General features: G+C 46.3%; 2 protein-coding genes across 2 annotated transcripts; one reads left to right on the forward strand and one right to left on the reverse strand.

Annotated features, from left to right (window-relative positions):
* Positions 1–1,034: 1,034 nt before the first annotated feature.
* SSR2 (signal sequence receptor subunit 2) lies at positions 1,035–11,936 on the forward strand. Its single transcript, XM_047784331.1, has 6 exons — positions 1,035–1,107; positions 1,811–1,965; positions 5,579–5,677; positions 6,936–7,044; positions 10,159–10,236; positions 11,348–11,936. The coding sequence occupies exons 2-6, from the start codon at positions 1,811–1,813 to the stop codon at positions 11,456–11,458; spliced, it is 552 nt and encodes a 183-aa protein (XP_047640287.1). The 5' UTR covers positions 1,035–1,107; the 3' UTR covers positions 11,459–11,936.
* LOC125129549 (glutaredoxin-1-like) lies at positions 4,190–4,510 on the reverse strand. Its single transcript, XM_047784332.1, has one exon. The coding sequence runs from the start codon at positions 4,508–4,510 to the stop codon at positions 4,190–4,192; it is 321 nt and encodes a 106-aa protein (XP_047640288.1).
* Positions 11,937–12,347: the final 411 nt, after the last annotated feature.

The raw sequence follows: 12,347 nt of genomic DNA on the forward strand, positions 1-12,347 counted from the left end.
CACCCTAGGTAGCCTTACCATTTCTGCATGCCTCTGGTCCTGGCACGCAGTTCCATGTTCATCTAACAAAGTTCTACTTCAATCTCTTGGTGGGGTTCCCTTGAAGATGGCAGGAAGAAGTTGTATTTTTTTGGAAGTCTTTCAATGGAAATATTTTCCTTAGCAATTGACTCTCAAATCTCTCCTCTAGTCAGAATAGATTCCAATAGGGAGACTGTAAATAGAGATGATGAAAATTTGTCCAATCAGCAGGTGTTTCTTGAGCACCTCCTGTGTGTTCAGCATCACTATAGGATCTCTGAATAAGTGTACACTAGAGAAATAGCACCTAATCATGAAGGTAGATTTTCCAGATCAGAAACAATCAGAAAAAAACCAAAACCAAGCCGGAGTTTCCGTTGTGGCTCTCGACTAGTGTCCATGAGGACTAGGGTTCAATCCTTGGCCTCATTCAGTGGGCTCAGTGGGTTAAGCTTCCACTGAGCTGTGATGCAGACAGCAGAGGCGGCTAGCCCGGGAACATCCATATGCCTCAGGAGAGGCCCTAAAAAAAAAAAAAAAATTAAAGAAAGGATCTACTTTTTTGGAACCTCAAAGGGCTTCTAAGGAAAGTTCAGGGCTTTCTAGGGTAGCTAACTGGATATAGAAGATGAGTAAATTTTTCGCCTAGGAATACAAAGAACGGTGGTAGCCCCGAGAGCAACAGTTTTTCTCTAATTCCTAGCTCGATAGTACACTCGACATTGTAGACAGAAGATCCTAATCTCTACGTTTGCCAGTCCCACAAAGCACTTAATCAGGTGCTGGTCACCTACGGTACTGGAAAGCCAGCTTGAAAAGCCACTCTAGACGGCAGAATAATAAAAGCGTGAAAGAAAAGAAAGAAAAGCGTGAAGGAGCACAGGCAAATCGATCACAGAGGCTGCCGTATCCCGGAGGCAGGCGCGCTCTACAAAGGAAAGGTGGGGCTTGTCTGAGAACTACAACTCCCAGAAGGCATCCAGCAGAGTACCAACGTTTCCGGCCAGAGCTCATTTCCGGTCTTTCGGGTGCTGACGCTCTCTTCCGGCCTTGGCGGCCCCCTGGAGGGTTTGTGCGGTGCGCACGGTGAGTCCTTTGATTCTGGGGGTGCCAAAGTTCGTGTCCACACAACACTCAGCGGCTGAGGGTTAGCTTTGGCAGGGCGGGGAGGGAATAGAGCACGCTGGCCGGAGGACGTGTAATCTTGGCAAGAGACGGAGAGGGGGCAGAACAGACTAAGCCCTCAGAGGGCCCCAGAAAGGGATGTGGAAGACGAGGACGAATGCGGTCCCGCGGGAAAAATGGACAGTAGGATACAGGGGCGTGAGGGAGGACCCTGCTAGCGCGCATTGGGATCCCTGGGGTGCTGGTGGAGGAATAGCAGCCGGGGAAAGGCAACAGCCGTGAGGGATTCCTGTGTGCGGGAAAGCTAGAGGCCGCTACAGTTCCGAGATGGGCCGAAATGCGGCAGGCCAAGGAAACCTCTATTCTGGCCACATGGAGCTCTCTCAGAAGACCCCAGTAATTGGGGAGCACCCAGGACCCCTCGCAGTAATAGGTAGCAGATATGCCCCGGAGGTCTACAGATTTTCCGAGGGCTGCAGGGTGGATTTGGTGGGAAGCTTGCGAATGGGACAGCTTTGGTAGCGTATACTCTGCTCTGTGGAAGTGGCCGCTGCTTTGATGAGCTCAGAAGATCTTTGACGGACTTTGTAAGAAAGGACTGTCAGAAAGATTTTGGTGGTTTTACATGCTTGGATTGACTGCTCACTTGCTTTTTCCTCCAAAGATGAGGCTGCTGGCATTCGTGGTGTTGACTCTCTTTGCTGTCACTCAAGCAGAGGAAGGAGCCAGGCTTTTGGCCTCCAAATCACTGCTGAACAGATATGCTGTGGAGGGGCGAGACTTGACCTTACAGTACAACATCTACAATGTTGGCTCAAGGTAAGGAGGCCCTGAAGCTATAGGTTGGGCCCTTTTAAGCTTCTCAGGTATCTTGACTGGGAACAGGGATCAGTAATGATTTATCTTTGGGAGGACTCCAGCAACAGGTATTGTGTGTAAATGAATTCACTGCTGGATGACTTTTGGAGGAGGACATTCTTACCTAAGCTACAAGAAACCATCCTCCAATTTTGTGAGTTGCTAGAGTCTCATAGTGGAGAAGAAGAAAGAATTGTGTGAAATAGGGAGAGAAGGATGAAAAGGCAGAAAACAGGCTCAGCAGAAACGAATCTGACTAGGATCCATGAGGACGCAAGTTCAATCCCTGGCCTCGATCAGTGGGTTAAGGATCTGGCGTTGCTGTGAGCTCAGGTTTAGGTTGCAGACTCAGCTCAGAGCCCTCATTCCTGTGGCTGTGGTGTGGGTGGCAGCTGTAGTTCCAATTCGACCCCTAGCCTGGGAACTTCTACATGCCGTGGGTGCAGCCCTAAAAAAGAAAAAAAAAAAGAAAGAAAGAAAAAAAAGGCAAAAAACACATGATCCTTTGTTACCTCAAAGGTTTTGTTTCAGCTCCCTTCCTTCCTTTTTTTGATCTCTGCATACTTCTTTTTTTTTGTCTTTTGTCTTTGTTGTTGTTGTTGTTGTTGTTGTTGCTATTTCTTGGGCCGCTCCCGCGGCATATGGAGGTTCCCAGGCTAGGGGTTGAATCGGAGCTGTAGCCACCGGCCTACGCCAGAGCCACAGCAACGCGGGATCGGAGCCGAGTCTGCAACCTACACCACAGCTCATGGCAACGCCGGATCGTTAACCCACTGAGCAAGGGCAGGGACCGAACCCGCAACCTCATGGTTCCTAGTTGGATTTGTTAACCACTGCGCCACGATGGGAACTCCTCTGCATACTTCTTTATTAGCAAACTAATTATTCAGACTAGAGATAGAGACTGCAGAGGAAAAATAATTTGATCCTGCAATTCTAGGACAAACTGCATAGTATGGGAGTCTTAAGTTTTCACAGAATAGGGGAAAAAAAGAAAAAAATCATTTAGAACAGTCTTTCCCAAAATTTCAGACATATTCTTGGGGGAGGGGGTTACAAGTTTTCTCTGGTAACATTTAAATCTAAACCAATTAATACACACTTGTTCAGGATGCTCTGGGAGACCGTCTTACATGGCAGAGGGTTACCGTATGATCGCAACGTCTGCTCTCATACCTCTGATTTCTGGGGCACCAAGTGAAGACCAGCTGTGCTTCACTTTTCATGTGGCATCTCTCATTGGGTGCTCAGACCCTTCACACCGTTGTTAAACATTTCCTATGAGATCTGTGAGTTGTCGTGGTTCAGGACACTCGTTCATAGCAGGGATTCTCAGAGTAGGGTGGGGTGGGGATGGTAGCCAGGGAGACACATGAAGTGTGAAAAGGAACATTCAAACTACCTATTGATTTTGTAAAACCAATTCCATAAAGTCAACCTTGACAAAATTTTTGAGCAGTAGCAGAAAACCAACTATAGATTCACCCGAGGGGGGCTGGGATAAACTTGGCTGGGAAATACTGGTGTAGAGGTAAAAGAGTCCCAGCACACGAGAACAGTTAGGAAGACCGTGTGCCAAACGCATGTGTAAAGAACATCTTTGAGATCAGTGATTAAGCCGTAACTTGTCATGGTCTTTTGGACCCAAAGGGCCAATCCACGAGAAACCCAAGACATCCATCAAACTTCTCAGACTTCTTTGGGGCAAGGTGATCCACTTTTAATACAGAGTCAGAAGAAGAAAAATATGGTTTTGCTCCCCCAAATCCACCCTCCCCCCGTTATTTGTGTTAACATGTTTTCAGAATTTTTTTTGCTTTTTAGGGCTACACTCTCGGCATATGGAAGTTCCCAGGCTACAGGTTGAATTGGAGCTACTGTTGCCGGCCTACTCCATAGCCATAGCAATGCAAAATCCAAGCTGTGTCTGTGACCTACACCACAGCTCACGGCAACGCCGGATCCTTAACCCACTGAGAGAGGCCAAGGTTAGTTAATATGGATGCTAGTCAGGTTCGTTAACCACTGAGTCACGATGGGAACTCCTGTTTTAGAATTTTAAGCAAACAGTTGCTGCAGCTGGGGTAAGGTAGCCCCAGGTCCGTCCACCAGGAAGTGCTGTCATTTTGTGCATTGCCATCCAGCTCTCAAGGAGGTTACCAGCCTGGGGTCTGCTCTTCTGTAATTATTGCAGAGCTCCAGTTTGCTTCAGGCAAGTCAAGTGCTCCCCTCTCTTATGCATGCTTACTAGATTGGTGCATCCACCTACACATTCTTTACTAATAAAGACCAGAGGTACCATTCTGGCTCCCATGAGCTGTTGCAGATAATCTTGAATCTTGTTGCTGTCACCAGTGGCTATGATATGGACAAATTCCAAATGCCCTTGTTTGAAGGGCAGTAGGCTGAGGAGCTCCTGGGTCCTTCTGCAGTAGGGGCAGGTGGGCTTGAGGGACACCTCCACCTTCCCAGGCTGGATTTTGCCGTTCACGAATGCTTGAGCCATGCTGACAGGGGGCTGCCTCCCAGGGAGGAAACCTCAATTGCAGGTATTGCTCGGATGTAAAACCTCAGCTTCCTTTCTTTCATTAATATTCTTGTTGCCTTTCTTTTATTTTATTGCCTTTAATTTTCTCTTCCAGATGAATCTTGCTCCTCTTCCCCTCCTTATGTATACACACACACACACACACACACTCTCTCTCTCTCTCTCTCTCTCACACACACACACGAGAAGAAATTGGAGACAAAATAGATTGGGGCTGGAATTCCCGCCATGGTGCAGTGGGATCAGTGGCATCTTGGGAGTGCTGGGATGCATGTTTGGTCCCCGGCTAGGCACAGTGAGTTAAGGATCTAGTGGGCTTAGGTTGAGACTAAAGCTTGTATCTGATCCCTGGCTCAAAAACTCCACATGCCTCAGGGTGGCCAAAAAAGAAAAAGACAAAAAGAAAACAAGATAGATTTGGGTCCAGTCTTTCCTAGTTTTTTGTTTTTTGGGTTTTTTGTTGTTGTTGTTTTTTAGGGCCTCACCATGGCATATGGAAGTTCCTGGGCTAGAGGTTGAATCAGAGCTGCAGCTGCTGGCCTACCCCACAGCCACAGCAGCACCGGATTCCTGACCCACTGAGTGAGGCTTGGGATTGAACTCACATCTTCATGGTTATTAGTCAGATTCGTTTGTGCTTTGCCGCAATAGGAACTCCCTTTCCTAGGTATTCGAATATTTTGGCACTCAGAATCTAGGCCTTGACCTGGATTCTTTAGTGCAACAAATCCAAGTTAGTATGTGACTCATGTCTGTCTTTTGTAGTCCTAATTTTTTTAGTACAGTCAGGCAGATCTGATTGCTAATTGCTTTAATTTTTTTTTTTTTTTTTTTTTTTTTTGCTGCGCCTGCAGCATGTGGAAGTTCCCAGGCCAGGAATAAACCCTTGCCACTGCAGTAACCCAGGCCACTGCAGTGACAGTGTTGGATCCTTGACCCACTGCGCCACAAGAGAACTCCCTGATTGCTTTAATTTTATATCCATTACTTAACTGATCTTTTGTTTTTGTTTCCTCTGTTTTCTAGTGCTGCATTAGATGTGGAACTCTCTGATGATTCTTTCCCTCCAGAAGACTTTGGCATTGTCTCTGGAATGCTCAATGTCAAATGGGACCGGATTGCTCCGTATCCTCTTGACGCTGGGTGATGAAGGCTAGTGGGGGAGGGGGGCCAAAGCAGCAGGGTCACTTCAAGCGGTCTGGGTATGCATGGCCATTCTTGTCACCTCTTTGGATAAGATGCGGGTCAGCGGTTAACAAACCCGACTAGCATCCATGAGGACTTGGGTTGATCCTTGGCCCCACTCAATGGGTTAAGGATCTGGCATTAGGTTGCAGACACGGCTTGGATCCTGTGTTGCTGTGGCTGTGGTGTAGGCTGGCAGCTGCAGCTCTGATTCAAACCCTAGCTTGGGAACTTCCATATGCCGAGGGTACAGCCCAAAAAAAAAAAAAATAAAAGGGCAAGAGAGACTGGTGAGAATCGTGTGCATGAAGTTCAGGTTATAAGGCCCTAAAACACACTATGTAGGGAAAGTGTAGATAGATATTTGTGGCTGGGTGAACATGTTGAAAGTGCTTTTAAGAGAAGTTCAGTGGGTTGCTGGTAGGGAGGTCCTGGGTGACTTTCTAAAGACTCGTTTTTACTCAATGAAACTCTTATTTGGATCTCCTGGTTATTTCCCCAGTGTTTTGAGTTAGATTATTTTTTTCCCTTGTGAATTAAAGTATATTTAGATTTTGCAGTGAGGGTAGGCATTCTTTTTGTATTTTTTGGTTTTGTTTTGCATTTTCAAGAATTTCCTTCAGGGAGTTCCTGTTGTGGTGCAGTGGTTAACAAATCCGACTAAGAATCATGAGGTTGCGGGTTTGATCCCTGGCCTTGCTCAGTGGGTTAAGGATCTGGCGTTGCCGTGAGCTGTGGTGTAGGTCGCAGCTGCGGCTCAGATCCTACGTTGCTGTGGCTGTGGCGTAGGCTGGTGGCTACAGCTCCGATTAGACTCCTAGCCTGGGAACCTCCATATGCTGTGGGAAGTGGCCCTAGAAAAGGCAAAAAAAAAAAAAAAGAACTTCCTTCCGTTGTAATCAGTGAAAGATTTTCTGTGACTTTAAGTAACTAATTTTTCATCTATAACATACACTGTTTTGAAAGTTTACTTAAAAAACCACGTTACTGAGTATATTATGGACTCCCCAAAACTTGACTAAAAAGATAAGTTATCTCACACACTTTAGGCTTAGAAAAACCTGTGTTTATTATTTTGCAGAGTGTTGTAGATAGGAAATCACTGCATATGTTGACAGCTCTTTGTAAATGGTGCATTTAGTCCATAAGCTGAAAGTTTGTTAGCTTCATCTTTTTCCCTCCTTAACCCTTGGGCCAGTGCTAGCAATGTGTCCCACACCGTGGTCCTGCGCCCTCTCAAGGCTGGTTATTTCAACTTCACCTCAGCAACTATTACTTACCTGGCCCAGGAGGATGGGCCTGTTGTGGTGAGTTGCCCAAACCTTTAGCTGGATGAGGCTCAGCTTTGTCTTCCTTTGAAACTCTTGCAAAAAAATTCCAGAGTTGGTGCTAAATTCTGAGGAAGATAAAAAGGACCAGAAACTTGGGCTATTGTCCTTAGGAGAGAAGTTTGTTTCAAATTATAAAGTTTCAGAATCAAGCTATTAAAATGGATGGAAAGGAGTTTCCATTGTGGCTCAGCAGAAGTGAATCTGACTAGGATCCATAAGGATGCAGGTTCGATCTCTGGCCTCGCTCAGTGGGTCAAGGATATGGCATTGCCGTGAGCTGTAGTGTAGGTCGCAGACACGGCTCAGATCTGGTATTGCTGTGGCTGTGGTGTAGGCTGGTGGCTACAGCTCCAATTGGACCCCTAGCCTGGGAATCTCCATGTGCCACGAGTGTGGCCCTTAAAAGACCAAAAAAAAAAAAAAAAAGGAGAGAAAGGGGGTACTGTAGGATCCCTTTCCTCTTCCTTCTGCTTTTAATCTAGATGGTGTCACATGCTACCCAGTTTTTTGCCATCCTTGTCCTTCCAATCCATCATCTGTGCCTCTGTCATACAGTTCTCAGTCTCCATTGTCTGTCTTTTCCTTGCTTAGAATGCTCCTGCGTATTGCATCAAGGCTGAGCATTTCTGTCTCTCCTTGCATAACTTCCAGTAGGCTCACTGTTTTCTGCTTCTCTCTTCCTCTCACTCTGTCCATTAGGACTCTCCGTCTTAATTAGGCCAAGCTCCTTCCTGTAGTGCCTCCCCGTTTCTCAGTGCTCATTTTTTCCACTTTGCCTTTGTTTTCTTTCTTTCTTTCTTTCTTTCTTTCTTTCTTTCTTTCTTTCTTTCTTTCTTTCTTTCTTTCTTTCTTTTTTTTTGTCTTTTTGTCTTTTCTAGGGCCACACCCTTGGCATATGGAGGTTCCCAGGCTAGGGGTCCAATCAGAGCTGTAACCGCCAGTCTACACCAGAGCCACATCAACATGGAATCCGAGCCACGTCTGTGACCTACACCACAGCTCACGGCAACGCCAGATCCTTAACCCACTGAGAGAGGCCAGGGATGGAACCTGCAACCTCATGGTTCCTAGTTGGATTCGTTTCCACTGCGCCACAATGGGAACTCCTGCCTTTGTTTTCTGTTTGAAGTATTCTCCCTTCTCCACTTCATTATCTGAAGTCTTCTCAAGACCCAGCTCTGAGCTGCATCTCCTTGTTTCTGTCTTTTGCTTTTTTAATTCATATTGTTCTTTCTGCCCCATTTTTTCACTAAACATTCAATGACTACATCTGCATTTATTTGACTCTTATAGTTAGTCCATGCCACTCAAACATTTAATGATTGACTGTCTTCAGCAGTTCTCTCTCTCTCTTTCTCTCTTTTGGCTGCATCCATGGCATTTGGAAGTTCCTAGACTAGGGATTGAACCTGCACCACAGCAGTTACCAGAGCCACAGCAGTGACAACACTGGATCCTTTAACTGCTAGGGCACCAGGGAATTCCCATTAGTTCTCTTTCTTATGTCTAGGTCTTTCCCTCATCTCCACCTCCCAATTTAATTCTAAGTTCCTTGAAGCAAGGAACTTAGATTTCTTTCTCTTTCCCATATGGAGTAGAAACTCAGTGGTGAACAATCCTGTTTGATTGATGTAAAGCTTAGCACACCGTTACTGAGTCCCTGCAGTGTGCTAGACTCTAGGGAATACCAAGGACATCAAGACACTCTCCTAGCCCCCCAAAAGCTTAGGTCATGAATTTATAAATACAAATAGGCTTTAGGCTACTTAGTGAGTACATAGTAGGGAAGGGTCTTAACAGAGTCAACCATAGAACTAGAAGAAATCCAAGAGTCTTTAGAGTTCTCTTGTGGCTCAGTATGGGTTAAAGATCTGGTGTTGTCACTGCTGTGGCATGGCTTCAGTCTCTGGCCCAAGAACTTCCACAAGCTGTAGGTGTGTCCACAAAAAAAAGAAAAAAAAAGAAATCCAAGAACATTCAGTGTACTCTCTGAATTACCTTTTTTTTTCAATGTTTCTATACTTTTATTTTTTATTTTTATTATTCTTTTCTTTTTTTGGCCACATCTGCAACATATGGATGTTTCTGGGCCAGAGAGCAAATCTGAGCCACAACTGTGCCAATGCTGGACCCTGTGGGGATTGAACCTGCACCACCGCAAAGACAATGCTGGGTCCTCAACTCACCATGCCTCAGCAGAAACTCCTGTGTGTATATATATATATATTTTTTTTAAGTGAAAAAAATAATGATTTATTAAGTTTAGTTTCTCTTTATTTACACACACACATATATTTTTTATATCTTTTCTACTCTAAGTTATTACAAGATATTTAGTATAGTTCCCTGTGCTACACAGTAGGTCGTTGTTGTTATCTTTTTTTAAATAAACCACATGAAACCGTATTCTTGTAAACCTGGTTATGTTTTCACATCTTTCATGTCTGCTTTTAGAACCACCTCTAGGACTCTTTGGTTCCACCTGGCCCTTGATGGGTTAAAAGACACAAAATAAAGCCTCAGCTCCCACTTTGGAGCAAAGTTGTTTGGAGGGTGCTCCAAACTGTTGGCCTCCTCTCTAAGGCAAAGGAATGTGGGCCGGCCTCAGCCTCTCCTCTAGTAATGTACATTTGGGTAGGGCTTTCTACTTTTCAGAATCCTTTTCATAATTTCATTTGCACCTCATGTCAGCTTGTGAGGTATGGAAGTGTTTCCCCTTGAGGAGTAGGGAAGGAAATGATTGCCGAGTGGTGGTGTGCAACTCTTTCCAGAGTCTGAGGCTAAGATCAAAGAATTTGGCTTTAATTTCAGCTGCACACCTGGCCTACTTTTTTTTTTTTTTTTTGTAGTAAATGCTCATCATGTGTGTCTCATCTCCTGGCTCCTAATTTACTCCTCTTTACAACACACTAAGAATCACTCAACTCTCTCTATTTGAAAAACTCTTCCTCATTTTGATGCTTTCTTGGGCCTTTGGAAAATAAGAATCTCATGCTTAGAACTGTGGTAGATTGGCTCCTCGGTGCTGCCCTTCCCCAGATGAGAAAGTGTTGGAAACTTGCCTTAATGCCCTTCTTTTCTTCTTTCCAGATTGGCTTCACCAGTGCACCTGGACAGGGGGGAATCCTGGCTCAGCGGGAGTTTGATAGGAGATTCTCCCCCCATTTTGTAAGCTTTACAGTCTTCTCTCTTGGCATTCCCCTGGGAGGAGAACACCCTTTTTGGTTCTGGGCTCTCTTGGCCTCCTTAGAAGATAGGTCTAGTTGATAGGTTCTCATCATATCTGTTTTTTGGTGTCTGATACAGCCAGCCGTCAAATACCCTGATATAACCATGATTAGAGATGTGGGGCAAGGAGATCACAATTGCCAGAACCAAAAAAACTGCCCTTTTTTCCTACTTAGCCTTGAGTAGGGCCCCACCTTAGAGTCCTGGGTCTGATTCGAGGATTAAAAGGATATCTGCTTAGATTCAAAGAGTCATAGAGCATCGAGAAGGTTAAAATAGGAAGTTTGTTGTAATCTAATCTAGGAGAGAATTTTTTTGAAGGTTTGCCTAAAGTAACGAATGAGGAGATTCATTTCTTCATTCACTCAGTGAGTAATTACAAGGTTCCTAATTACATGCTCAGTTCTGTGCTTTGCTTTGAGAAAACAGTGGTGAGCAAGACATAGCCCCTTCCATTAGAGATCTTATGGGCTTATAGAGGACTCAGCACAAGTCAGTGGGGTGGGCAAAATGCTGGAGGAGCTGCAGCAGGAACATCTAACCTGGTCATTGAGAGTCAGGGAGGATTTTCTGGAGGAGGGAAGTTTAGATAAAGAGGAGGTAAGGAAGGGTAGGCGATCTGGGAAGAGGGAGTATCTCAGAAGAGAGAGTGTGGTGCCATGAAAGGCAGGTGGTTTAGTGAGGCCGGAGAGCAGAATGTGAGGCAGAGGGATGGAAGAGGGGCTGGTGGTGTGGGCAGGGTTAGGTCACAGGAGGGTTGACTATCAGGGCAAGACCTGGGCGTCTCCCTCTTCAAAGGTTGTTTGGAAGAGAAACTTCTCTTCCAGATTTGTTGGGTCAGGTGAGGCCTTTGGTTTCATAGCTTGGAAGATCTGTTGGTCTTTAGAGAGTTGTTTCTGTGTCTGGACTGGACAGAGAGGAACCTTCTTGCCAAGGTTCTGGTCAAAATTTGGGCTGGACTGCCCCCTCTCTCACTGGACCCCTTCCGTCCTGGTCCCTTCCTTGTGCCCTAATCCAGACCTCTAAGCAAGGCCTTTGTTGTCTTCCGCAGCTGGACTGGGCAGCCTTCGGAGTCATGACCCTCCCTTCCATCGGCATCCCCCTGCTGTTGTGGTACTCCAGCAAGAGGAAATATGACACCCCCAAAACCAAGAAGAACTGAGTGGGGCTTCTGCAGCCCTCCTGTCCCAAGAAATCCAGGTGCTTTCCAGACTCCAAAGGGTATCTCAAATGCAACCTGTTCTCCCTTAGTCCTTGGCCACCTTCTCCTGGATCCTGCCCTGCTCCCAGCCAGAGTGAAGGCCCAGGCCTAGGAGTCTATGAGAGCCTCCTTGGTTCCATCGTGAAGCCCCACAAGCAGGAATGCTATCGGCAACAGCCTTGAGCCTAGAAGCCCTGCGGTGCACCACTGACTGAGGTGCTGTGGGGTATGTTGCTGGTGATATGAACTCTCAGGGGTCCAGGAGGGGGCGCTTCTGAGCCTGCCTGACACCACCCCATCCCCCCATCCTCCTCTTTCAGAAGAGAGTGGAAGATCAGATGAAAGCTGTGGGGGCTCTTGGAGGTTACCCAGTGTCTTTGCTGGCTTAGGGAAGCTCTTACCAAACGGGGTTTTCTAATAAAAACAAATGCCACCCTGAGTTGTCCATTTTCCCCTCACCTGAGTGAGCTCCGACTGCTATTGGTACTCAGGCTCTGAGTGCCCAGGCTTCTGGGCAAGAGAGCTGAATTCCTGCCTCCTTGCTCTAGGGATTGTGTGTCCTGTTCCTACAGGGATATCCCCCGGCCCCACCCTGTTTGAACACCTTGGCTTCCGTCAGGTATTTCCCTCTCTGTTCTAATGAGTTACCGCACATTCTCCTGAACCCTTGTTGCCTGTGAGCCCCTCTCCCCGGTAGAGGAGAGAGGCTGGGGAGAGAGAGCCTGCGTTTCTTCTCGTGCCCCAGGAGGCCACAGGGTTGATTTGTACACTCACAGTTCTTTTTTTTAGGGCTGCACCGGCAGCATACAGAGGTTCCCAGGCTAGGGGCAGAGTCAGAGTTGTAGCTGCC

This window comes from Phacochoerus africanus, chromosome 6 (assembly GCF_016906955.1).
Source record: "Phacochoerus africanus isolate WHEZ1 chromosome 6, ROS_Pafr_v1, whole genome shotgun sequence".
NCBI classification, from domain to species: domain Eukaryota; kingdom Metazoa; phylum Chordata; class Mammalia; order Artiodactyla; family Suidae; genus Phacochoerus; species Phacochoerus africanus.

What these genes read in the sequence shown, in the direction of transcription:
- SSR2 (XM_047784331.1), top strand. Translation starts at nt 1,811, where the DNA reads ATGAGGCTGCTGGCATTCGTGGTGTTGACTCTCTTTGCTGTCACTCAA. An exon ending in AAATGGGACCGGATTGCTCC is followed by an intron (nt 5,678 to 6,935) that starts GTATCCTCTTGA and finishes CCCTTGGGCCAG; the next exon opens with TGCTAGCAATGTGTCCCACA. An exon ending in GGAGATTCTCCCCCCATTTT is followed by an intron (nt 10,237 to 11,347) that starts GTAAGCTTTACA and finishes TGTCTTCCGCAG; the next exon opens with CTGGACTGGGCAGCCTTCGG.
- LOC125129549 (XM_047784332.1), bottom strand. Translation starts at nt 4,510, where the DNA reads ATGGCTCAAGCATTCGTGAACGGCAAAATCCAGCCTGGGAAGGTGGAG.